The following is a 26,987-nucleotide window of genomic DNA, read 5'->3' as shown; positions in this document are numbered from 1 at the left end:
ACTCTTTCCTGCCTAGGGCAGAGGGTCAGACTAGATGATCTGTTGAGGTCCCTTCTGGCCCTAACATCTGTGAACCTATGAATAAGCTCCAGAGTTTATTCATGTGCAGCACATGGAACTAGGTTGGAGCAGCTCTGGCTGGCAGGGGGGCCCAGAGGCTCAGTGTGCTGTGGAGGGGCTGGTTGGGGCATGAGGGAGCTTCATTCTGGGGCTAGCTGGCAGGAAGCATCTGCAATGAAGCACCCTCGTGCTGCCACCAGCTCCTCCAGCGCCTACACGTGCACTGCTGCAGACTTTTTTACTCCAGAGCAGAATAGTACAAGTACTAATTTACTCCAGCCTAGCTGGGGCACGTGTAGATGCTGAGATGTTTACTGTACAGCCTAGTCAACTGTGCAGTAAACATCTCGTGTAGATGCACCCGCTGTTGTGTAAATGATATAAATTACTTGCACTGAAGTATAAACACATTTTATGCCAAGCCAAAGCTTAGATTACATCAATCAAAGGAGGAATATTTTAAAATCTTGCAAACCTTATGGAAGGATTTTCAAAGGAAGCAAAGGGGGGGGGGGTTAAGTGCCCAAATTTTAGCCTTAGAAGAAAAGGAATAGAAATGTGGTTCTCAACTTCTTTAGACTCAAGGCACCCCTTGAAAAATGCCAGCTCTTAATTTTCTCTTGTTTTTTGACTACACAAAAACAACAGCAATTATTCTATTGCAAAGAATGCAGTAAGACCACAAGGCAGAAAGTTTTTAACACTGGATTCCCAATTGAAATCTCTGGGTTTATAATGTGAATCATGTTTGCACACCTAACAGTGCTAACATAGCTTGGCATGCCATGTACTTTTGAAAGTATCTCAAAGCAGTCCAGGGTGCTATGGCACGCTGGTTGTGAATCACTGGAATAGGATGATAAACACTAGCACTTTGGTAAAGAGAAAAGTTCAATAGTATAAGCAGCTTTTTTTCAGTGTTTTTATAATTATAGATGTTCCAGACAAATTTTAGCAGAATGCTATTACCAGTGTCCCTGAACTTGCTTTAAGCTGAAAAAGTTGCTGTGCGCTCAATATAGTATTCTCCACACACTTGTAAAAGGTGTTTATGTTGCTGAAAAGGGGAAAAAATAGTAAACAACATAGTACTCTTCTTGCCATTACAATGCATGTAAAAACAGCACCTTGCCATTACAATGCATGTAAAATGTTGCTGCTGCTTACCATTTGATGTCATTTTTGCATGATTGACCATAGTAATTGATAGTAACTGCTATAAGAAAGGAATTGATATCCCTTAAAGCAGCTGCATTTCAGTGTGGCAGTTGTAATTATCATTAACTTTTTAATGCTCTTACCTGCAGAATCTTTTTACTATAACATAGGTGGAAGCATCTGACTGGAACAGTTTAACATAATTTTAAGAGCTGAAACATTGTTTTGACCATTGCGATTCAAAATTCTGTAGAAAGGGTATTAAAGTTCCTCCCTCCTTCCCTTCCACCAGCCATATGCTTACTCTTTGGTGCTAGTCTTCTGAGCTAGGATTTGGGGCTAGCCATAAAAGGCCAAGTTCTGCCTTTGCATGCATGGAGGGAGGAGGGAAGAGATGAGCATTTACCCCTCTCTCACTGCTTAGAGTGTCTGTAGAAGGTCACAGTTAGGAGAAGATGAAGAATATGCTTCTTCCCCCAAAATGTACTTTCCCTCAAAGAGGTGGCAGAATTTCTTGGTTTTAAATTGGTGGAGCTGAATATAGTATAGTGCATAATGTGTATTTTTTGTTCTACATATATAATATCCTGTTGACCAGTTGGGAGTCAGAGAAGAACCAGGGGATGGTGTCCAGGACTACGAGTGTATAGGAGGATACTTTATTTTTTCGTTATATCCCTCCATGCCCTGTTTACTTCATGGGGAATATTATCACTGGAAGAAAATACACATGCTGCTTTACATGTGTGTCAATAATATTCTTTTTAATTTTAGGTAGAGCAAGTGGGTAAGAGGTGTAGGTTGAGAAGCAGTTATGCTTCCTCTGGTGAATAAACGCAGTCCCTGACTGGAGCAGATGGTGGGTGTGCATTTCAATACTATTTTGGGTAGAAGGTAGGGCAGGGTGGAATTTTGAGACTAACTAGCTCATAGCAGCAGCCTGTTTTGTCAGGTGGAATTTTCAGCTCGACTTCATCCTTATAATGGATCCTTACAAATCCTTGGATATGAAGCCTCTAAAGTTAATCCATACCTGTATTCATATTTTGTGACACCAGCCTGGCTGATATATTTATTGATCCTTGACATTTATAACTATTAATGTGTAAAGTTCTGTCTTGTTCTGGAGCTGGTGTTTCAGAAAGAGTTTAGTATTTGCTGGGGGTTGTATAATTGGCTTATATTCTTTTACCCAGAAATTATGTTTTGTCTTTTGCTCTATAAAATGTCAATGAAAGGTCTGGATGAAATGAGCCATTGCTCACATCTAAGATAGTTTCATTTACTCTAATTTCTGATAGGGTAAGTAACTGGGGTAAATCATCCTTATGTCAAAGTTTACATAAATTAACACCATGAAAGAGGAAATCCTGTAGTGCACCAGCTCTTACCAGGACTTTTAACATATCAGGGGAAGGCATGGGCCAGGTCCGCCATGGAAACTATAAGCCCCCTTTAGTATTGGGGGCCAAAAATGATGTGTTACAGATTTCTCTGAATAAATAATAATGAAAACAGGGACAGCAGTGGAGGTCAAAGGTTCATAATAAGAGTGGCAAGGGGAGACACTGAGCAGAGCAGAGCAGACCAGCTCTTACCAGGCTTCTTGGAAAACTGCATTATTAATGAGGATATAACTATTGATGAGCATAAAACAGAAATTTGCTGGGAAATTAATATTCTTAATTCTTTCTGTATGAGTTGTTTTGTTTAAGAAGATATTTATATCTTCTTAAACAATTAGAATGTATACTAGATTTTGGTTTAGGTTCTTTTTTTCCTTTAGTGTAAATTAATTTTACACAAATTAAAAGCACAAACAACAGACTTAACAGCAGACTTAGCAGTGTTTAACCATTCACATATTGATAACTGGTAATGCATTACCAATTGAAGGGCAAGCAGGAGGGATGGAGAGGCAGCAGGAGGGCAAGCAGGAGGGATGCAGGGAGCAGTGAGGAAGAGGGGAAGGGGGAAAGGGAAACTAGTACCTAGTATAGTGTGGAAGTGGCAGAGGACCCTTGAGGCAGCACAACCCTGGCCCCTTCCTCGCTGTCTACCCCAAGGTGTGCATGCACTCACTGGTGGCAGTGAGCCGGGCTGAGGCTCTGCAGACCCAGATGCAACCGCTTGCAGCCACCTCCACAGAGCCCAGGTTGCTCACGGCACACAGTGGGGAGGCTGCAAGCAGCTGTACTGGGGTCTAAGGAGCCCTGGCCTGGCTCGTTGCTAGCAGTGGGTGTTTTGGGGCGGATGGTGGGGAAGGGGCAAGAGTTGTGCTGCCCCAAGAAGGACTAGACCTCTTGCAGCTCCCCCACCATCTGCCATGAGGCATCTATGCACCTGCTGCTGGCAATGGGTTGGGTTGGGGCTCTGTGGGTCCAAGTGCAGCCACTTGTGGCAGCAGCGGGTGAGGGGCTTTCCCAGCCCACTGCTGCTGCCCATGGCTTCACAGGGATTGTGGCGGGGCTCAATGCTGCTGCTTGTAGCTGGCCCTGGATCCCTGGGTAGCTGTGTGCCAGTGGCAGCAGGAGGTGAGGGGCTTTCCCAGCCTGATGCAGCTGCTGGAGAATCCCAGGTAGATGCATGTTATCAGTTAACTGTTTAACTGCTACAATGAAGCATATATTTTGTTTCTGAACCATAGTATGTTGAAGCTGCTACCTTTGTATTTTATAGGCTAATGGAAGTTTTGCTAAAAGGTTTCTAGAAACCCCAGTTTGCATGGGAATAACACCTCTGTTTTGGATACTGGATTAAGAATTAGAATTTTTCACCTTTTAGTCACTGAGTCAGTCACAGTTCAGATAGTTGATAGCTTCTGGATACTATTAAACTTCCACAGTCTTCTAGAGCAAGTGCTGGCAACTTGTCGCCCCTGGGCCAGATCTGGCCCATGAAACCTTTGGATCCAGCCTGCAGCTGCAAATGCTGTGCTTAGGTCTGCATTTTAATGGCAAATGAGACAAAAATTGTAAGACCCTCTTCGGCAGCAGCGGGCTTTCTCTGTGGTCATGCTCCTTGTGTTGCTGTGGGGAAAAGTGGTGGCAGCATCCAGATCCTAGTGTCCACCCACCCACTTTCCTGCCCCTGATACAAGGTGGGTCATTCTGGCCTGCAGCTGGGAAAGGTTGCCTATCCCTGTTTTATAGTAGGTGATGAGTTAGTGGTCTGACTTGGTGCTAGAGAACAGGTATTTGACATCTGAGAAATTACTTTTATGATTGGGATTGGGCAGAGAAGGCAGGAAAAATTGTGGTCATGAGGAAGGAATGATTCTCTCATTTGACAGGATTCCTTCTAGTTTGCTGTTGGTGCACGTTGACTGGCTCATGGGGAACCTTGCACTGCCTTTGCCTGTTCTGTGGATTAAGGTTTATCTCTAGTTGTATCAGTTTGGCACCTTCCACAAGGAATAAAATTGCTTCAAAGGCATGCCAGCCAAAGTAAATATTTATAGAAGGAATAATAGCATCATTGTATTGCCCATCTAGTGTCATAATGGATAAGAGAAAGTCTAGCTGCTGCTGTTACTTTTACTGTAGATGTTTAACTATTTTAAGACTTCTGAAAGCACTAGAATATGCTTTCACACCTAGGGATGAGGATGGCCACAGGACTGTCACCAAACCTCCTGAAATTATATTTTTACCTGCCATGTGATGTAGGTTTAATTAAGCACTTTTAGGTTGTTTACCGCTTATATTTCAAATGCTATTTAAAGCTGTTTGTTTTCCTTTCTGTGCTTTAAATCCTGGAATGCCATCTGAAATACAACTTGATGATTCTGTATTATTATCTTGGGTTAAGTGCTGTCTCATTGCTTTGCAGGCCGCCTGCTGTTTCCCGTGGAGATCATGAAACGAGGTCGGCTTCCTAGCAGCAGTGAGGATTCTGATGACAATGGCAGTAAGTGCTCCTTTATTGTAGAGTGCAATAGGTTATGAGTTGGTTGAAAACGTGTTTAATGTAATACTCTACATGATAGAGGCATTTTGCATTTCAGGTGGGCCATAGAAAAATGGGGGGAGAATAGAAACCTTAAGAAGCTGTTCTTAAAATCAAACACTTCCAGTGTAGGTGAACCGTGGATTAGAGAATCCCCAAGGACTCACTATTGATTATACAGTGTTTGATGATGTAAAACAAGAAAGAAAGATGTCTCTTTGCTGCAAGCAATATAATTTATTGTTATGAGAGCAGTATTTGCAGAAAGTCATTTGTTAACATTGTCAACTACTCGACATTTAATAGAGAAAGAGAAGATTGATCTAGGGCTTTAAAGTTATTTCAGTTATTTCTTGTGTGCCTTGTAAAAAGGATAGGGTATAGTGCGTCAGGCTTGATGAGAATAACTGTGTTTTAGAGTTCGGACAGTGCCATCATTTGATGTATAATAAAGTTTTATTATTTTATTTCTGTTGTTAATGGTATTTGAGGACTAAGCTGCATTCATTTGCTGCTAGGGGTGTCTTTATTCTTGGTATAATTAACTTGAGCTACATTAAATATATCTCTTGTGTTTAGATTTCATTTTTTAAAATGACAGGCAAGATAGGAGCGGTGGTGGGAATTGTGCTAAGATGCTTCACTTGCCCAAACAAGCAAGTTGCTCATATTCTCCATCTGTGTAATCCATACAGTTGTAAGAGACAGTCTCTTGGTTCTGATCTGATCTACATTAATGCAAATATTTTGGTTTGAAAGGTATTACTTAAATTGAAAGTGTTACTGGGACAAACCTTGTTAGTGCTTAATACAAACCCCAGGTCAAAGATATTGGGAGGCTTTGCATTTACTTCTGAGGCTTTGAATCAGGGTGTCAGTCCCAGATGGTGTTATTTGATCTCAGTTGGTGGATTCCTTCATTGCTGTCTGCAGAGTCCCAGTGGCTTTAGTTGGGCTGGAACTTATAGCAGTGCCTGCACCTTACCCCTTACTTAGCATGCCCTTCTTTAGGGACAGTGCCATTGAATTACATGAATACAGAAAGGAGCAGAGGCGGCAGAATTAATGGCTTTACTGGGAATTTGCCTGAGGCTTGAGTAAAAGACTTTAAGAACCTTTAACATTTGCCCCATTATTTGAGCAGGGCGAATCCTGAGGAATTGAAAATTTTGAAAAATCTACTTTGGTCAGATTATTAACGGCTGTTGTTACCTCGCTTTCCAGAGTGAGATCCAGTTTCATTTTGTTAGTGATAACTTTGACCAACTTTGGGGTTTTACAAAAAATGTTGCTAATGTAAATTTGATTCCGTTTCCCCCAAAGATGAATAAAAGATGAGTATGCATGTTTTTAGTTGTGAAACTGGTGCCCTGTGTAACTCCCCAAAGTTTTCCTTATCCTTCTCCAGTGCCCTTTTTTATAATCTCTCTGTGCTGGTGTTTCCTTTTGCTCATATTTTGCTCTATTTTCAGCCTCCTTCATCAACCAGGTTTTATTCTTTGATCCGTTTTTTGTTCCTTCTGTCCCAGACTCTCCTACAAAAGGCAAGAAATAGCTGATCTTTGAGTTGAACTTTCAAATTGTTATAGTTGATTGGGTTTGAAATTAGGAAGACTTGGGAGATTTAAACATCCAGGAGGACAAAGCCTCTTGACAAAGTACAGATGTCCCTTGCTTTATGCTGTACATGCATTCCTGGAAAATGGCACATAACTCGAATTCGCATAAAGGGAACCCACTTTACAATAGTAAAGTATAACAAAAAGGGATACATTCCAAGACCTCGTCTGTATTAACCCCCAGACCTATTTCTACCACTTTTATAAGACAGTTTTGGTACTCATCAACAGCAGACACTACACACAAGCACAGGGTGGTGGTGAATGTTACCATAATGGGGATGGCAACTACAGAAACATGTGTCGCAGGCAACGAGTGAGGAGCACAGATCCATACAGGAGACTATATTTTGGTGCGTGTCACTCCCACAATGCACCGCACAAAGCAGCTGACGCGGGCTTCCACCACACTGGTTGCATAAGAGTGAATTTACCTTGCATATAGCGACTTTTTGGTATAAAAAGGGTCACCGCATAAGAGCGAATTCACACATACAGAACCTGCATAAAGCAAGGGAAACCTGTAGTTCCAAACCTCCTTCCCACATTTGCCACATTTGATTTCTTCCAGGTACACAAGCAATTCTTTGCTGCTAGTCTTGATTTTTGTTTCGCTGTGGGTGGAAGAACCCTCCTTCTATTTGGGAGGCACCATTATGTTCTCTAGGCTGAAATCAGAACCTCCCAGTCGAGAAGGAATCACAATGGTTTGTCTCTGGGACCTTGTGGATCCAGGGACTTCCCAGTACATTCTTGTAAGTTCTGTGTCATAAAGGCCAGGAAATCTAGGATCTAGTGTGTTGCTACAACTGTGTATAATGAACAGTCTTTGACACTCTGGTGACACTCAGACCTTTCCCAGAGTTTTCTATGGTTCTTTTACTAAAGGTAGTAAATAACACAAGCAGTAGGAAGGGATGCAAAATTACAGGTCTCGTCAGGCCTTCAAGCTGACAAATCTGGTGTGTAGCATAAGCTGCGACCATAGATAGTTTCTTTTTCATGTGCGTCACCTTCCCCTCTTGGTTTCTTCTATTTGGTCAGATTATTAATGGCTGTTGTTACCTCACTTTCCAGAGGGAGACCCATTGTATTTATCTATCAGTGATGTCTTTGATCAACTCTGTTAGTAGCGCCTGTAACAACATTAATTTTGCAGATTAGCTCGAGCTTCCCTGTTTGTTAAAGCACAGGTTACAGCACTGTATCTGTATTTATGGCCTCCACACCTTTTTTGTTGAAGTCTTCAAGCTTTTCACTAGCTCTTTTTCCCTTTAGAGATTCTAGAAGCATAAGACAATTAAATATACTATTTTGAGCACTTCAAACAATTGCCTTCTAATTGAAAAATTAAGAGTTTAATCAACACTGAGTTGGAATCCTCTTGTCTAACATCTGCTTCTTATCAGTCATGAGTACCTCTTGACCTCCAGTGAGCTCATTGCATTCTTGCCACACTGAATTCTGCATTGCTACAGCTATAGAGCTTGACATTGCTGTCAGTGAACCAATTTACGTTATTGGGAGCAGGATCGGGCTCCAAAACCCTGAGCTAATTTGTCTTACAGTCATGAGTTTTTCAAGATGCACTTTAACAGGCTTGTATAGCCAGACATCTTGGATTCATCATGAGTTCGATTGCATATAACTTAGAGCTAACTTTGTACTGATGCTTATGTAGTGACTGACACTTAACTAATCCCCTAATGCCCACTCCAGCTGCATTTAAGTTAAAGGAATAAGTTCTTTATTCTATGGAGCATGGAAACCTAAACATTCACAAAATATAGGTAATAATGAATAAAATGTGTTGTTACTTAGAATCCACTGAAATGTGAAGAAAGAGTTTGGGATGTGAATTTTGGTTTATTTTAAAAATCACTGGGCTGTGGAGTGATTATATACATTTGGCTTGATATGCAGAAGTAAGGCTGTGAGTTCAGGTTTTGCATAAATGCCATTCTCATGAAAATGGGGAAACATAATGCTAGTTTCCTGCCTTGTGACATATGTAACCAGAGATGAATATTTGATGGTAAGGGTACTATAACCATGTAGTTACTAAAGAAACTTTTATTCAGTATTCAGTCCAGTAGTTTAATAAAATAATCAAAACAAAACAGCTCATCTGTAGAGCAAGTTTTGCTGTAAACTAGTTTTTAAGAATCAAGAAAAAAGTATCTTTTCTTTGTTGACGGGAGATAGAAGTGAGAATGTGTGCGTCAAGTATTTGAATAAGCAGCTGACTAAGCCTTAACAATATGGCCACAACCCTGGAGAATATTAATGTGTGCAGTTAACTATCTATGCAGTTAATTATCTATTAAATAAAATAATATTTTATGTACCATACAACGTAGTTTAATATAAAGGTCCGAGTCTTCTGTTTTCTGATCCCTACTTCTGACCATCTGATGCGATTCTTTCCAGAAACTACTTTGCAGACTTTCTGTATTAGAAAATGTAGTCCTCATATATGTTGCAAATTACCTTGGGCAAAACTTTCGCATGTGGCAGTCTAAAACCAGATTTCTAAATTTATATTTAGATGCCAAATTAAGATAGACCTGTTACAGAGGGGACCGAAGTTGTTCACAGTGCTTCTGAAAAAATCATTCTTAGATGTCTCAGATTATGCCCTCAGAAATTACAGTGTCTGAAATTCAGTTACATTTGAATACTATATCCATAAAATTTAGTTGAATGTAAAATTGTTACAGGTACACTTGAGTTTGCGATCTTCATTTTGCCCAAGTAACTCCTTCACAATAAGTTGAAGACTTCTTTTAGACTCCTACACACTCAGTAAAAAAATTCTCTGTGCCTCAGACAAAATCCTCTTTTGCCAACTTGGTAGCGTGAATTCCTCTCCAGATAATTTACTGAGACCATAATATATGGTACTGATAGATTTTTCACAGGGATTCTTTTTTATAGGCACTTTAGAGTATATGAGATCTTTGTGAACATCTGTATAAATTAATTTTGTTTACTTCAAATTCAGTTATGACCTCATTACCTATCTTTATGGATATTCATGACTTGCTATTTTGGAGTGATTCTGTTTATGTTGCAGTTCAACTTATTTTCCAGTGCAACAAATTTCCTCTTTCTGATCCCTGGTCTTGTGCTAATTCCATATTATATTTGGAGCCTTCTTATCTTTTCTGCCCAGTGTTTCTCTGCCTTGTTTATCAGCCATGGCAAACTGTGCTGAATACACCACATTTTCCTTCCACATTAGATAGGATATATTGTAGTGTGCCCTTCAGTTGCAGCTTCAGTATGTTTGTCTTTCACAAAGTCACTAAGCACGTGGTTTAAAGATGGTAGCTGCAAGGCCTGAAACTCAGGATATTGAGGTTTAGGGAAACTAGATCCACTGAGGTCAATTGAAGCTTTGCCTTTGATTTTAGTGGGATCAGGCATTCACCCATTGCCTTTTTCATGTTTACTCATAAAATTTTTTGATCATCACATAATATTTGGTATAGAAGTGACTGAAAGCAAAGTGTCTGGAAAGACCAATTCCAGACACCAACTTTTATGGAGACCTTGACTGTTTCTGCGCTTTGGCTTCCATGATTAGCACCGGTGAGGCCTCACTTAGAGTACTGTGTCCACTTCTGGGCCCCATACTTCATGAAGGATGTGGATCGATTAGACAGAGGCCAGCAAAGAGCCACAGGAATTTTTAGCGGCCTAGGAAGCAAGACTTATGAGGACAGACTGAAAGAACTAGGGTTATTTAGTTTGGAGAAGACAAGACTAAGGGGGGATTTGATTACAGTCTTCAGATACCTGAAGAGTGATTATAGAAAGGATGAAGATGGGCTTTTTTCTGTGGCTGTAGGGGACAGGACTAAGAGTAACAGACTCAAGCTACAGCAGAGGAAATTGAGTTTGGAGATTAGGAGGAATTTTCTGACTATGAGAGTGGTCAAGGTTTGGAAGAGGCTACTTAGAGAAGTTGTGAAATCTCCATTCCTGGAAATTTTCCAGAGCAGGTTGGAGAGGTTGGTTTAGTCAGGGATGATCCTGCCTTGAGCAGGGGTTGGACTAGATGACCTTGTGAGGTCCCTTCCAACCCTAGTTTTCTATGATCCTATGCTTCCAAGAAGTAAATGTTCAAATAATAGTAGAATCTAGTTGTATAAACTTAGATTGAACTTTAGTGGTGGTATTTAAGTATGCAGAGTATAATTGCCTAATCTGGAATTTGGACTGAAGACAAGGGTTAATTTTTACCACCACCGTTGTCACACAATCTTTAATGACCACAGGTGGTCAGGCAGGACTTCAGTTTTTCTGAGACAGGGTATATCTCTTTTAGAAAAAATACCTAATTTTTTTTGGCATTCTGTTCTCAACCAGCATGCTGAGGCACCTTGGAAGTCCTGTTAAAAGTGCCATGGGGTGCTCTGCACTATTAGCATCATTAGCTGTGCAAACAGCTACACATGATTCACAAAATAAACCATAGATTACAAATAAGAATGCATAGTGTCAAAAATTTTGGATTTTAAACTTCATTGCCGAACAACAAGGAAGTTTTTTGGTTTTTTTGTTTTTACCTCCCTGCCTGCCATCTGACACCTCCAGGGAAGGAATTCTACCTGATCAACACATCAAAGAGCTCCTCAACACAGCTCACAAAGACACTCTCATGGACCCAGAGGGACAGCCTTCCATTTTCAGCTCCCTCTGTGCAAAAATGAAGTTTATTTCCTACTTATGGGGACTTTTTACCATCTTGTACCATCTACAATTTCCCAGAGCCTGAAAGCTTACAGAAAAGGACAGTTTTCTTGCCATTTTCCAGTTGGTCTAATAAAAGGTATCATTTTGGAACCAAGAGTTCTAGTTTTTTGTATGTCTTAGTGTCAAAAACATGATCTGTTGTGGTCTGAGTTCTTTGCAACAGCAGAGCTGCTCTGTTATTTTTTCTGTAGTCAAGAAATTAGTGAAAATTAAGATCTTGCATTTTCTCAGGGGTGCCTTGATTCTAAAAAAAGTTCAGAACCACTGCTCTAAAATAATAACCCAAGAGACTTTACTTTTAAGGGGCATACTGGTTTAGTCCTGTGTTCTTAGGCACCAGCTCAGTACTGATTCAGAGAAATGAGCATCTGCCACCTACTTATCATCTCCATTTCTTAGAATACCCTTATTTTCCCCATGAGACTTCTATTCAAATACTGAGTGTACCTAATTTTGCTCAGCTTTTAAAATGGAATCACGTGATATGGAGATAGGGCTGGTGATATAGCAGTTGTTCAATAGCTATTGAAAACCAGCAGCCAATCTAACAGTAAAACTTTAAACATGCTTGCCATGGAGCAACTTCATGAAGGGACCCATGAGCCCTGAATAGAAGAGGATTGGCTCGTATAATGGAAACTACCAACGGATCTAAGAGTTCTCTGCACTTTAGAGAAGGTGACATATAATGAGGCATATGCATATGCAATCTAATGTGTCTTGGAAAAGGTCATGAAATATTCAGGATACAATACAGAGAGAGGAGGAAAGGAAGGGACTTGTATTAAATTACTGTGGGAGGGACAGGGTTGGTGAAAGTTTGGTTGGTTCTGGTATAGTATACAATGTAATTGTTTAATATTGTTGAAAGGTACCAGGAGCATCATTTAGAGCCACATGCTGCTCAAGAACAATAATTGAATAGTTATTGGTAATATTTTACTTTTGTGTAGTATTACCACTGACAAGACGGGGTGGGAGGGGAGCAGCTTATTTTTCATGATTTGTTGAATGGGATGTGTTCTTTTCATTGCATAAGTTACTGCGTAGTGTTATGCCACTATAATGACGTCAGTTTAGCAGAGATCAGTGGATCAGCAAATCTTGCAGCAGCAGAAGCATGAGAAAATGAACGTGGACTTGTGAAACTGCTTTGAGTTGTATTTGCATTCAGGCCTTGCTGTACAGGAAGCAGCTTGTGGACTTGTGTAATAGAAACGGCCTGCGTATAACAGGGAAAGTAGCTCCAGATTCTCTTACTGTTTTCTTTGTGCACTGTTTGCCAGATCTGTCTTGGAGTTTGAAGAATAGGCAGGGTGTATGGACGAGTGAAATACGGCGTTATGAAGGATCACAGCCCAGGCAGTAAAAAGGGTGACTACTCTGTGCATTTCCATTTTTACCTTAGGCTACAGATCTTTCTGGCAGTGTTGCCAGCGATTCTCATTCTACCTCAAAGTGAGTCAAGCAAGAGTGTAGGCAACTGGAAAGACCAGCAGTAAGCAGAAGTAGCCGTCAGGCATGAATCCATGTCAGAAATGTTTTGCTTTCTTCTGCTGAATGGTTTAATGGTGTAGTAGAATTGTGTTTACAGTAGGAAACGTGTATTCAGACCCTAGTGTTTTCAAGCTTTGAACTGTTCAGAGACTGTAGCAGCTTGTAGCTCTCCTGGGACACAGCTGGAAGCCTTGCAGGTGGTTTTACAACAATGTTATGCATGTTACACAGTGTAATTGAACCTCTTCTGCACATGCTGAGCAGCATATTGGTTGGTGGGGAGATCTCCCTGAGGTTTTGGATGTACTGTGGCAGTCTCAAAGATTTTTCTTTTCAGTGGGCCTTCTAAAAACTGAAATATGTTTTTGACTGGATCATTTCACAAATTGAGATAGAGACAGATATCTATGTCTTTCCAAGCATTTCCTGCATTTTTTCACAGGTATGAAACAGGCCTCTCTCTTCTATCTTCCTGATTTACCATTTTCTTTTAATATTGTGGCAACGTACTCTTATAACTTCATTAATGTGCAGGTAAATGAAGTGTGAAAAATAATTTTTGGCTAGTGCTTGGCACACAGTGTTGGCAGACCATAGCTGAAATTTTCTGTACATGAGTCTTGTTCTAAGTCTCTTGGTCTCTCTAGCAATAGTTGTGTGCCAAGGTCTGGCCTCTCTTGACCAAAGGCTCCAAATTTATTTTTAATTATGTGTAGTTAAATATGTTTCCAATATGGGTAAATATGATCATAATACAGAACAGAGACCCATAGCAAAGGTCTGATTACATTCTCATTGAAATCAGTGGGCTTTTTTCCTGTTAAGAGGCTGGTAGAAGCATTTTTGCTGTCTAGAACGTAACATGAACAGAACCATTTAAAAAAAAAAAAAAGTACTTTTTTGAAGTAATCTCTGCTCCAGGTGATATTTGGATGATTTATGTATATGACTTAATCAGTATTAATATTAACTCCTTGCTTACATACCTTGCATATTCACAGGACAGAATAAGTCCCTTGAATTATGTGTTTATACCTGGTTTTCTAATGATGATTAGATTGTGTGTTTTGGATAAGTTTTGTTACTGTTGTGTTTTGTAGTTGTGCATTTCTTATTCACTATAGATCCTGCAGGTTTTGGCATGGAGAAGAACTCTGATAGAACTACTATTTGTCATTCATTTTCCATCTGTTGTTGAATTAATTCATGTAATATACAAACAAGATTTTCCCCAGGGCGAAATGTTTGGTTAGGGATGTTTTACTTTTAAAATTCCAGCACTGTACACTTTCTGATATCTCTAGTATTTTTTTTCAGAGACTGGAATTTAGCTCTAAAACTTTGTCTTTTTTATGGCTTTACTAATGTTGGGGATCACTATCCCATGCTTTAGTCTTGAATCTGGGAAAGGATGTTGACTGTGATAGGGAGAAGATTGATTTTGGAAATGTCTTAGTGACTTTTTAATATATGAGGTTCATGTCTTGCGAGTTTATCCACAGAGTATATCAGACAAGAGCACTATGTTGCTTCTACACCTGTGGTGCAACTTTTATTTTGGCCATAGCAAGTAGCCATTTTCTTATACTCCAGGCTGTCCTTTGAGACCTCTGTTTGGACACACGTATCAGGTCTATTTATCAGTGAAGTAACAGTAATTGGTGATGACTTTCTTTAAACAATTATTGAGGGATTACCTTGTTACCATATATATATTAAGAAAGGAGATGGTGTGATTTGTCTTTCACGCGTCCATCTTTTTTCTTCTGTGCCTGAGTTATTTAATTAATATTTATAATCTTGGTTTATCCCCAAAATGGATGCTTAAGTTGATTTAGTCAAATCCCTTTTTGTTAAAAATATCGCTTCACTACAGGCATTGGTATCTTGCCATTGATTTTCATTGAGCAGATTTGAAGTAGGGATGTGAATCGTTAATGATTAATTGTTTAACTGATCAGCCCAGTGATGACCAGTTCTAGTTTACTGGTTATTGTTTAGCCTGGGGTTGGGCACACATTGGGAGGGAAAAGGGGGACAGGAAGTCAGGCGGTGCCCCAGCAGGAACCAGAAAACAGCAGGGCAGGAGGGAGGGAGAGAGGAGCGAGGAGGAGGGGTAGAGGTGACTAATACCTAATAGCTAGGCTCCATGGACCCTGGTATGGCTGCTTGTAGCTTCCCCACAGCATGTCACAAGCCGCCTGCGCTCGGGGCAGGCCCCTGCTGCCTGCTGTGATGCTGCTGCCTGCCTGGCAAAACTGTGCTGCTTGCCTCTCACCTATCTCCTGTGCTGCTGCACCTGGTCCTGGGAAGCTACGCACGGGTGGCTGCAGCAGGTTTGCTGGTTGCTGCCACGTATGGCTCCTGGGCTGTGTTGCCTGCGTGGTGGGGCTGCTTGGGCTCCCACCTCTCCACGCTGCTACAGATGGTGCAGCCCCTCTTCCATGGCAGGGTGGGGTGGGGCAGGAGCCAGCCCAGGACTCAGCACCCCCCCATCTGACTTTGCAGCGCTGTGGCCTGGAGCTCAGTGTCACTGTGCCTGTCCCCAGCCCTGTGCCTGGCTGGATGCGGTGTCTTCTGTTGCTACAGCTGCCATGGGGCCTGGCAGGGGACAAGGTGGAGGTAAGTGGGTGCAGGGTGAATCCCCTGGGCCTGTGGCTTAACCCCACAATGTGCCCTGCCCACCCTGTCTGCACCTGGATCCCGGCTCAGAGAGGACCTACCCACCCGCCTGGCTTGTTGTGAGGTGCAGCCCTGGGGAGCTGCTGAGGCCTCGCTGCACACTGTGGTGGGGGGGCTGGAAGTGCCCCACTGGTGCTGGGCTGGGAAAGGGTGTCCTGCAGGTTGGGCCCGAGCAGCTCCATGTGGGCCAGGCCAGGGGTTGCCATACTGATTAATCGTTTAACCATTTTAATTACAACAGGTTAAATGAGTACTTTTAAAATCAGTATTTACATCCTTAATTTGAAGCTCTTCTCTTAAATATTACATAGTAATTATATTACTTCTGTAATAGGTTCCAAATTATCACTTGTCTTGCTCCTGTAATTTCTAGTACAGTAGCTGTACATCTAAATGGTGTTATCTAAATCTATCAGTGTTTGCACTTGTTATCCTCCATACTTAACTGTTTGATACTGTGTTTATTCATTGAAAGTTTGTTTATGTTGAAATTACATGACATTGGCCATCTATTACCTACAGTTGTGTGTCCTAGGCTATGTCCAGACAAGTATGGCCGTGCGGTATGTGGTGCTGCAGACACATCTGCAGCACTGCATACTACACATTCAGCTGTTCTCTGCACTTCAAGGTAGCAGCGTGGGGTTTTGTGGTTTTGGGTTTTTTTTTTTTTTGAACTCTGAATATCTGGGGGTCAGAAAAACCTGTGCAAAAAAACCTGGAGCGGTGCACACAGGGGCAGTGTGTGCTGCTCAAAACTGGAGCCTGCCTCCAAGCGGCAGGATCGCCGCTGCTGTAGCTCCAGGAGGCCCCCAGGTCTGCAGGTAATGCTGCTGGGGCCAGCTCAGTGCTTGCCCCAGCCCCTCCTACCCCACCCAGAGTAACCTGCTGCGCACCAGAGGGCGCATGGCAGAGGTGTTCCCTAGGGACGCTAGTGGCAGCACAAGGTGTCCCGCTGCTAGCTGTCTCTTGGGAACCAAATGCCCATGCTCATGTAAATGCGGCCCCTATGATCAGTAAAATCTTCAGTTCCTCTAGAAGGTCTCTTACATTTATTGTTTATTTCTGCTAGTCAGTACTTTGGGGCCGTACTGGGAGAAGGGTTAATACATCTCCCCATGGATCAAGAAGTGTGAGTTTGAGTTTTGCTTTGAACTTGAGCCTGGGGAGTAAAAGGTGGTTGGAAGTGATACTGCTGATCCCATTGGTCCTTTGTACGGTGCTGGCTGTAGAAAAAGGAATACCTTAAACATGCTGTCTGATGGACCATCCAGGCTTGGAATAGACCTTGGACTGTAACTTGATTATAAACAGCCTGTTAACTTGGCTAGAAAAATGCAACAGTCTAAAAGCACTTCTTTCTGTTATCATCAGCTTCTGTGTGTGTAAGGAGGCAGTCATTTTTTAATATTGTATTTTCTCACATACAGCATGCCCTGACATAAGATACACACCTTGTTTATGAAAGGCAGAATGAAAAAAAAAATCTTCCCGTGTAGTAAGCAATTGAGTAGCAGCAGCTAGAGAGGTAAGCCTGCTCATTGTTGTGCCCCCTGTAGATCATATGCAGACTTTACTTTTAGATTGGATTAAAGAAAACATAAATCACCGTGTTCCTCACTTACATGTTTTGTGCATTTAACTACGCCTTATGGTTGGTTTTGTGCTCCCCCACTCTCTGCCCCCCTTTGGGTGATTTAGCTTGACACTCACTCTTGTGCCGAGTGATTATTTTGTGGAGATTGCTGCACCATTTATGTTTATCTTTACACCTCAAAAAAGGGTGTGCGTCGGATTTAAGTGGTGCAGTGGTGACTTTTTGTTTGCCTTTTTGACATAAATTAGTAATGGTTGGTTCATTTGTTCAGACCTCCATCCCCTTCACCATCACACTCATCCATTGACTCTTTCTTTTACTGTTGACATATTTTGACCTTTGCAACTTTTGTATACCTCATCACACCAATAAACTCTCACTGGATTTAATTGAATTGATTGATACAGGCTTTCTGTAAGCAGGTCTTGATCACAGGTTATATTCTGTTGTCACAGCATTTGCAGCAGGATGGTGTACCTGCATCCTGAGTTCTGCTAGAATAAGCTTTCTGGAAGTAGACTGAGGCAACCATTCTTCTTAAAGAATCCTGAGATCCAGAGAAATAATTTGTTCTGTGTAACAGTGACAAAGAATTCTGCATTTAAAACCCCACAGATGTGCTCAGATATTGTCTTATGGCAGGAGACAGATAGCATCACAAAACCTTAAGAAGTTTTTAATATAGATATTTGATATACATTCTGTCTGAAGTTGAGAAAAAGCTCATTGTAGTGGAAGTCAAGAAGCATATTAGTGTCATCACGGATACGCTGGGACATCAGTGTGGTAATTTCAGAGATTTCACCTCAGGCTATCATTAGACCTCCTGGTCATTTATTAATGGCCAGGAAGTGACCCTTGTTTAGATTACTAGTATTCAAATAGAGAACTGTTGTGCAGAAGCTTTTTTGGAATAATTTCTATAAATATCTGTATTGTGAAGGCAGTAAATGCATCTAGAGGGAATAAGAAGTATAAGGAAGGAATCACAGAGGTGCTGAACTAAGCCACAGTTTTCCCCTGCTAGTCTATTATGAAAGAATCCTTTTCCATAGGGTTGGGTAATAATGACCGGTCAAATAATGTTTGGTCAATTGGCTGGTCAAATATTGGTAAAAAATTGTAAAAAATTGCCAGTAGGTGCAAACAATACATGAGCACAAATTTTCCTTTAAGAATATGCCAAAAAGCAATAAAATCAAATTTTATCAAGGAAACTACAAAGATATGTAGGTTTTTTTGTAAAATTGGTATCTTTGATCGGTCAGAAATATACAGTAGATTGAGTGGTCAGCTGACAATATCTGACCAGACAACTGAACGGCTTGCCAACCCTACTTTTCAGGTATGTGATGTAAGGGTGACTCCTGCTTGCCTTACCATGACAGTCCCATTGAAGTTAACTGGCTTACTTGTGCGAACAGAGCCCTGACACGTGCCCTATTTTCAGTTGATCCTTTTTGTATCCTAGGCTTGTCCACCTGGTCCCAGCATTCCAGGTCCCGACATCGGCGGAGTTCATGTTCTAGACACGAAGACAGAAAACCTTCCGAGGTATTTCTAGAACAATATTTGCATTTTGCTTTTTCTGGTAAAATGTACATGTGCCTTGTTAATTAATACATTTCTTCCTAATTATATTTTCTTTCCTTTTCTGCTCCATCTGAACTGGCACACCCAACACCTTTCATCTGGCCAGGAGATCAGGGAGGTCAGCTGATACCACAGTCACTGCCAGTACCAAGTTAGTTTTTAGCTATGAATATTGGGTTAGTTTGGAACCAACTTAACATAGCTCTGACTTTTTTTTCTTTTAAAGTTTTGGATGATTTGATTTTGATTTCTGGTGAACTGTGAAAGTTTTATTTTTAGCTGCAGTAGCTTCCTAGCCGTTATTTGACCTTAATGAATAATCTATGTTAACAGACTTACCAAACCAGAAATCTATCCCTTTTAAGCTTCATATACGCTGCTTTGAGGAATTCGAGTCAAGGAAGGAAATGGAAATCAGTTTGAACTTTTTTTTGGCGGGGGGGAGTAATCATTGGCACCAAATGGATACTATCACTTTGCAGCTGCCATTGCCAGAAGTGGTCTGAGGCAGTCGCTAGAGACTTCAGGTTATGTGGGAGCAAAACCAAGATGGAATTTCTTGGGTTTGGTCAGCATCACTGTGTCCAAATGCTTCAATTACTGATGTTAGGAGAAAAGTTGTACTTTGCTGATGAGAATATATCTCTTGAGACTTCATGAATCCACACTCTTCAGTGTTAGAAATGCAGCTAGAGAAGCTGCTTCTCCATGAAGTAAATAACCAGGGTTACTGCTGAATCCTGATTTTGGCTGTCTTTATCCATTCTTGTTTTTATGGTGTCTTTTTGTTTCTTCATCCACACTTGCTACTCTGCAGTTCTTTCTGCCTCTTGGTGTTTCCTCCCTTTGACTTTCTTGTCAGTCTGAGTAGTCTTCTGCTTCCATCTGCAGCTTTCCTGCATGTCCTTTTCTCCTTGTATTGTCTCTGCCTGCAACAGCATGCTTCTGCTGATTCCTAAATGCTGGCAGAGAAGTGATCCTCGTACTCCCTGGCTGAAATCCTGGCCCCATTTAAGCAATGGGAAGATTCCCATGGACTTCAGCGAGCCAGAATTTCACCCCTTATTTTTAAAGTGCTGCAAGCTTCAGAGATCAATATATATATTTTTGTTATTGATGCTCTGGGCATATTGATTGCATCAAAAATTACAGCAGAAAGGACTGTGATGCGAAGCAGTGAATCTTGGAAAGAATTTTCTTGATGGTCATTAACGTCTCATCTAGTGCCCAGAAAAGCCAGCCCAGAGGTCCAACACAGAACCATAGAATTATCGAAAATTAGAGTTGGGAGGAACTTTAGGCGGTCATCTAGTTCAACTCCCTGCTCAAAGCAGGACGATCCCCAACTAGCCTCAAAATCCCATAGCTATCTCTGTTAGTTTACTGTGAGATCAAGCTTATTTTGTGGAACTATTTTTATTTTTTGGTTCCAGCCCCATGGGATTGATGCTTGGATTATTTTAACCATTTTATCATATTTACCTTGCCTATACTCACCCTTTTCTCCTTTTCTTGAATAACTGTTCTAAATTAATGTTTGATTATAGTGGGAATTTATTTTACAAAATGCAGATTCACACCTGAAATTACATTTAAAAAATATCCCCAGGAGCATTAACTGTTTTGAAACATAGGAACAAATCATGCTTTGATAGTCCCTGTTGAAGAAGTCAGAGGTGTAATGGACTGGGGGAGTGTGTTCATTTGAAGTCAGGCTAAAGGGGTAGGGCATTTCAAAAGGTTTTAGGATACAGCATGGGGTAGACTTTTTCTACTTTTCTTTTTTGAGAACTAAGTGATCCAACTGATCCTAAAATGTTTATAAAAATAGATCTGTTGTCATTTGAAGTGCTTTAGAGGCATATAAAATAAGCCACTCTCTTCAGGGCATTCTGCCTTATGAACTGTGTAACTACAGATGAGGCACCTGCTTTATGGATCTGTGCTTATTCTGACACGAGATCTCTCTGGCTGTGGGTACTAACACAAAGTGGCCTATATGTAGGTGGGCTTAAGGATTCCTAGCGAGTGTGTTTTAAGCGCAACATAAATTTGCATCACTAGCAGTGTTTGGAGAAGTTAGGGATGATATATTATCTTCCTGAAAATATGCTCACAGCCTCATAACTTGGTGATATGGAGCTGGATATGTGCTTTGCTGACTACCTGCCATGAACTGATGCATCTGCAGTAGAGCTTTTTTTTTTTTTAGATGTTATCTCTCTTGTGGTTTTCCTGGCTGGCACTGGATGGGCTGATTCACTTATTCTGTTTGACAAAGGACATGGTTTACAGCCTTACCTTTTCATTTTTGTAGCTTGTTTGCTTTTTAACCCATTGCATCTCTTTTGTAGCATTAATAAGTTAATATTTGTAAAAAGCTGAGCAGGTGAAAAGTACTCTATTAATTATTGCTGTAATGTAGCAGCTTTGGTTGCTGGATGCTGGAAGAAGTGTGGGCAAGTACAGTCTTGCTGTTCTCATGCCTCTGATATCATCATTCCCTTTCTGTACTGCTGACAGGAGCAAACCTGCAAGAGTGAATCCATTTTTATTTCTGTCTATGGCTGGTTAAAGACAGCATCCTTGCTTATTTATAGCCAGTAACCTGTAATTCACCAGACATCTTGCTGGTTTTAGAGGCAGATGCCCTGCAAAGGCAAAATGAAGTTATGGTTGTAAGGCAGATGTGTGTGTAGCTGGTAGGTGAACATACACAACTGCTGAATGTGGAGCTGCCCAAGAAATCTAGATTGGGGTTTGTTTGGCTAGATCTTTTGTGTTACTTTAAAAAATATTTGTAGGAAGAGCTGCCTTGTTAAGAGTTTCCTCTTGCAGCTGGTCATTTTATAGTCACACTTTGATTTCTGCCACAGAGAATTTGTAGAGTTCCTTTCTACAATTCCTTCATAAGTGCTTCTAATAATTCAAAAAGCTCGGGACAGTTCTGCTTCCATTTTAAGTCATTGGGCTCCTAGCACATAGCTGTCATGGAGCAGGATTGGCTCTTTGCTGTTGACTAATGCTACAGTTTTGGGGACCGATCGTGAGAGGCTCCTCTGAGCTCCCGCAGGTCTTATTAAAATGAGTGAGAAGTACAGGCATGTGGAATCACCCAAGATTATGCCTCTTGTGCAGTGGGAGCATCAGGGATTATAGCTATCAGCTGCTAAGTCCGCTGTACTGATGTCCCTTTCCTTTCCTCTGCCTCCCTGCTGATGTGAAGTTAAATGTCTGTCCTCTAATAGGTCACGTTAGTTTAGTGTTGATACAGTGACCTTGTTATGCACTGTGCTCCATGGTTACCCTGGAGCTGTGAATCATAGAATGTAAATATCAAATGTCAGTCTCTCTCTCTCTTCTCTCTCTCGGTCGCTCTCTTTGCAGGTGTTCAGAACGGACCTGATCACTGCCATGAAGTTACATGACTCCTACCAACTGAACCCTGATGAGTACTACGTGCTGGCAGACCCCTGGAGGCAGGAGTGGGAAAAGGGAGTTCAGGTGCCAGTTAGCCCAGGGACCATCCCCGAACCTATAGCCAGGTATAGTTTGGAGAAATGTAAACAAATGCACATAAATTCAGGCCAGCAGTTTTCCCTCTGGATGCAAGGGCTTCTTGAATCATATTTATATTTCTGGTTAGAAATGGCCTGAATTTTCTGAGGCATTGTACAAATCTACTTCCTCCTACTGAAGTCTGGGGAAGTTGTAATTACTCAAGGTCCTTAAAAATAAGGCCACTTTTATTTAGGTGTCTAAATGTGACATTGATGAAAATCTTGACCTTTTTTGACATCGCTGTTACCAAGCCTAAAAAGTAGTTTCCACTATAAGCCTGACTTTGGCCACATCCAACGTTATTAAAAAAAATCTGTGTAATTATAATGCTTAGTTTTGAGTCAGAGAAAAATGCTGTTTCTTTTTTTAAATTTTGGATTCAATCAGAGAAGCCAGATTTCAATTACACAGAAATTGCTGGTTGTTTCATTTGTTTATATGATATTTTTGAGCTTTCTTCTGTTTACTCATTGCTTAAAAATTAGCTTTTTGTACAGACTGCAACTGCATAGAGAGCCATCAAACCAGCAGAACCATCCTGTTATGCACATATCTAGCTATTGTAATTATTTAGTTTCACTACTGTTACCCAAGGTAACTTAATCTTCCCTACCCTCTTTGTATACACAGTTGTTGGGCCTTGTTTCACATGGAGTTGTATGCTCATTAGGGAGGAGCCTACTGTAAAACATCTGTATCATATTAAGTAACTTTAATATACTGCCCACTTATAAATATTAATTCAAGCATATTAATATTGTTTGTTTTATACTGTGGCAGTGCTATCCCAGTCATGGAACAGGAGTCCACTGTATCAACCATGGGGCATGCGCGCACACACACACACAATTGAAAAGATGATCCCTGCTCTGAAGAGCTTACAAACTAAGTAGCTTATTGGCTGAAATCTTTGAGAAGATAAAAGGAGGAAAAAGCATATCATATGCCATTGGTTTTGGATTTGTCTTTAAGAATAGTACATGCTAAACCTTAATTCAGTCATAGTTTTTTGGTCATGGAATATGTCCATATGATATATTGTATAATAGTTGATACAGCAGCTATCTGAGTCTGCTTACCTGCACTCAGCATTAGGCTACTGCAGTAACAACCAGTATTGGGATAGATATTAGCAGCCTGTCTCTTGTACCTTCAGTATGTTACAAGGTTTGTGGCTGAAGGCCAAGTGTGTGTAACAAGCTAAGAAGAGCACTAGTAGCTTATTAATGCATGGTATACTGCAGCTAGAGCATGACTCCTTACATTAAAAAAATCCTTTAAAAAACAGTTTTAGGAAGTTTTATGTAATGTCTCCCTTCACTGTGAAAAGTGATATTGAAAGAGGAAGAGAATGCAGCCTTTAGACATTTATATGTATAACAAGAATATTTGTAGTTGCTTTAGGTGGAATAAAAATTTATAAGGATAATAAACCCTCATATTTCAGGGCATAAATTAACCACTAGCTTCTTGAGTCAGGAAGAAACTCCCCCCTTGGGTAGCTTAGTGCATAATTGTGTTGTCGGGTTTTTATACTAATATTTGAGACATTGAATGCAGACCACTCTTGGAGATAAATTACTAGACCACTGATATGATCCAGCATGGTAGCTTTGTGTGTTCCTAGAGAGTAGTAGTAAGAAATCTTCCTCTGCATTTGTGTACGCATTACATTTATTTTTTGTTATTCTATGTTACGATTCCACTCGCGTGGCAAATTTTTAATTTATTTTCCTTCTTCCCAGTCCCTTTATAAAATGTAGATGGAGGATGCGCTGTACTGCGGAGTTGACTAATTAGCTCCTCAGTAAAGCGTCACTGTCTTCACGTGCACTGATATTAGGGTGTAGTAAATTAATTAACTCTACTGTAAGATAGTACTGTTGGAGACAGTACTATCTTATGGTGGAGTAAGTAAGTACAATGTAAGCCATGTGAGTGGAATCGTAACATAGGATAACAAAACATAAATGTAACAAGTACACAAATGCAGAGGAAGCTTTCTCACTACTACTGTCTAGGAACACAGGGACTCCAGGAACACAGGAACTCAGAGGAAAATACAATGTATTTCACAGATCAGCAATCTCTATTATTATTATAGTGCCCGAAGCACAAGATAGTTTGTAGGAAGAAGCAAAGAGACAAAGTTGTTGGCCCTGATGTGATTAGTGAGGGTAACAAACAGTGGGGTGCAGGGAGAGACAGGGAGAGTTAGGGCAAGGGCCGCCATGTGTTGATGCATTGTGAATGTGTGCTTAGGTTGATGGCTCAAATGCATGTGTTTTTGTGCATATCATAATTTCAGTTCAGTTTTATTTTTTTCCTATCATGAATATAAAAAAAATGAAATCCTTTGCAAATGGATTATTCTGAGGCCAGACTACCTGTTCTCATCCATACTGTGTTGCCACCATAGTTTCTCAGTATGGAAACATGAACTAGGATAATTATGAGAAAATAATCTTTGTGTAGAAGATCAAGAGAGCAGTGGTCAGGTACAACATTGTACCCTATGGCATTGTAGTCTGTGTTGCTTTATTGTGGTACAGCCAGGAAAACTCAAGTATATCTTGGGCTCCCTATAAAGGTGTTCAGATTCTGATTCCTTCTCCCTTCCCTCAGGTGCAAAGCCGAAGATTTGATTTGATTTTTCTCCTTCATTGTGTTTTAAATTCCTACAATATGTTAGATCAGGGAATGCACTGTATTGCAGGAGACTGGAACAGACAGAGGAATATGTCCAGAACTGCGTATGTGCAGTGATAACAGTGATCCTCGTTTTCTGTGTTTAAAAATTGCAAATTCTCTGATAAAAGCCCTCACAAATTCTCTGATTAAAAACCCCAAATGCGTGATTAAAATGAAACTCCCCTATACATATAGGTATAAATTGAACACAATGTTTTATTGATATATATTTTCCATTTTAAAGCAACTTGGAATCCTACTAGAGCCTCAATCACTATAATAAAATAAATTCTAAGTACCTCTAAATTTTGGTATTTGATTTTGGGTTTTTTATCATGGAAAATCAGAGCTCCTTCTGCCCCCTTCGCTCACCAGGACTCGGGTCCAGGTCCCTCACTCCCAAGCTACTGCTCCCAGCCCTGCTGGTGCCCCTCACTCTCCACCCAGAGCCTCGCCAGGAAGGGGCCTCCAGCTGCCAGGGCTATGGGGCCAAGCACTGCCCCCCGCCCGGTGGCACGGCCAGAGTGGAGCCCATTGGGGGCGGGGGGTGTGTGCCGACTGCCCGCTGCAGGCTTAGGCTCAGGCTCCCTGCTCTGCTGCCGTCCCCTCAGGGCTTCCGCAGCCAAGTGGCCGAGACCCAGCATGGCAAGGCTGGGTGGAGAAGCTCGTTGCCACTGTCGGGAGTGCCATGCTGCTGTGGCAAGGTGCCACCCTCTGTCTGCCCAGCAGCAGCGAGGGGCACAACTCTGTGCCATCACTCCAGCTGCTGCTGAGCAGGCAGGGGGTGCTTCGCCGGGGTGGCTCAGGGCTTGCAACAGCAAGGAGCTTCCCCTCCCAGCCCTGCTCTGCCCTGTTACCCCGGGTCCCACCTGCTGGGCTGCACCGGCCATGGGGGCGGAAAAGTAGCAGGGCAGGGAGCCTAAGCCTGCAGTGAGCAGCCTGCATCTGCATCCTGCTCCATGCATAAATCTGGGGGGGGCATGTGCCCCCCCTTCCCTTCCTGAGAGTGCTTGCAGTGGTAGGGAGCCAACCCCCCTGGACGAGCCTCAGCCCCTGCCCAACTCACTCCTTCCTTCCCTCCCTCCGTTCCTCCCTCCCTCTCTGCCAGACTTACCTGTGGGAGCTGCTCTCCAGGCTGTGTGGTGGCCAGGTGCATGTGTGAGCATGCACATGGTGCTGCCTGCCTGACCGCCCTTCTCCCACTCCCCCCAACCCCTTCCAGGCTGGAACTCTGCCAGCCTGCAGACAGTTCTTTGCAAAAGTGGAATATCTGAGTATTTCTCTGTTAAAATGAAAAATCCGTGTTTTTCGCGGATACAAGGGAAAATCTGTGTTTATTCCGTTTTTCTGTGGGAAACGGAAAACCCGGATCCCGGTGATAATGGAACTTGGGGATCAAGGTTTCTTAAACAAACAAGAAAAAAAATATTTTTCCCCAGCTTGCAGTAGAGCAAAGGATATCTCACATCTGTGTGACACCAAAGAGCTGTCTCTGAGGTTGCTTCTTGGTCTGCATCATGAGGAGCTAGGGCTTGAGCAGTAAAATCATATTCATGCTGGTGAGGATGCCATAACGGAGGGCCCTCAGAAGCTGCAGTTTTGTCAGCATTGGCTGGAACTGTTCCAGATATAATCTTTATATGTTTTATTATCCTTCATAGAAGTGGGATCTCAGAGTGCTTAGAGAAAACGGAGTCTGTGGAGCCTCCATCTCCTGGGAGTTCTGTGCTGTGGAGTGGGAAATGGCACCTACCTCTGCTCCTGGAAACATGCTGAAGCTGTCAGCTGGCAGGACAGCCTGTGTCTAGAACAGGGATTGC

General features: G+C 41.6%; 1 protein-coding gene across 7 annotated transcripts in view; it reads left to right on the top strand.

Annotated features, from left to right (window-relative positions):
• JADE1 (jade family PHD finger 1) overlaps positions 1-26,987 on the top strand; it is a 59,471-nt gene that overhangs the window by 7,574 nt on the left and 24,910 nt on the right. For 6 of the 7 annotated variants that reach the window (XR_003094155.1, XM_006015612.3, XM_025204557.1 and 3 more), the window contains exons 2-4: positions 5,050-5,127; positions 18,794-18,876; positions 22,303-22,460. Coding sequence is in view for 6 of the 7 variants with exons in the window: in XM_006015612.3 (XP_006015674.1) it covers positions 5,076-5,127; positions 18,794-18,876; positions 22,303-22,460 (293 nt within the window). In the remaining variant the exon portion in view is untranslated. Of the gene's footprint in view, positions 1-5,049; positions 5,128-18,793; positions 18,877-19,021; positions 19,067-22,302; positions 22,461-26,987 lie in introns of those variants that run through there. The other variant, XM_025204562.1, reaches the window with a different exon arrangement.

Source organism: Alligator sinensis, unplaced genomic scaffold (genome assembly GCF_000455745.1).
Source record: "Alligator sinensis unplaced genomic scaffold, ASM45574v1 scaffold150_1, whole genome shotgun sequence".
NCBI classification, from domain to species: Eukaryota; Metazoa; Chordata; order Crocodylia; family Alligatoridae; genus Alligator; species Alligator sinensis.
Note: the sequence above shows the minus strand (reverse complement) of the source record. Positions and strands in the feature narration are given on the sequence as shown.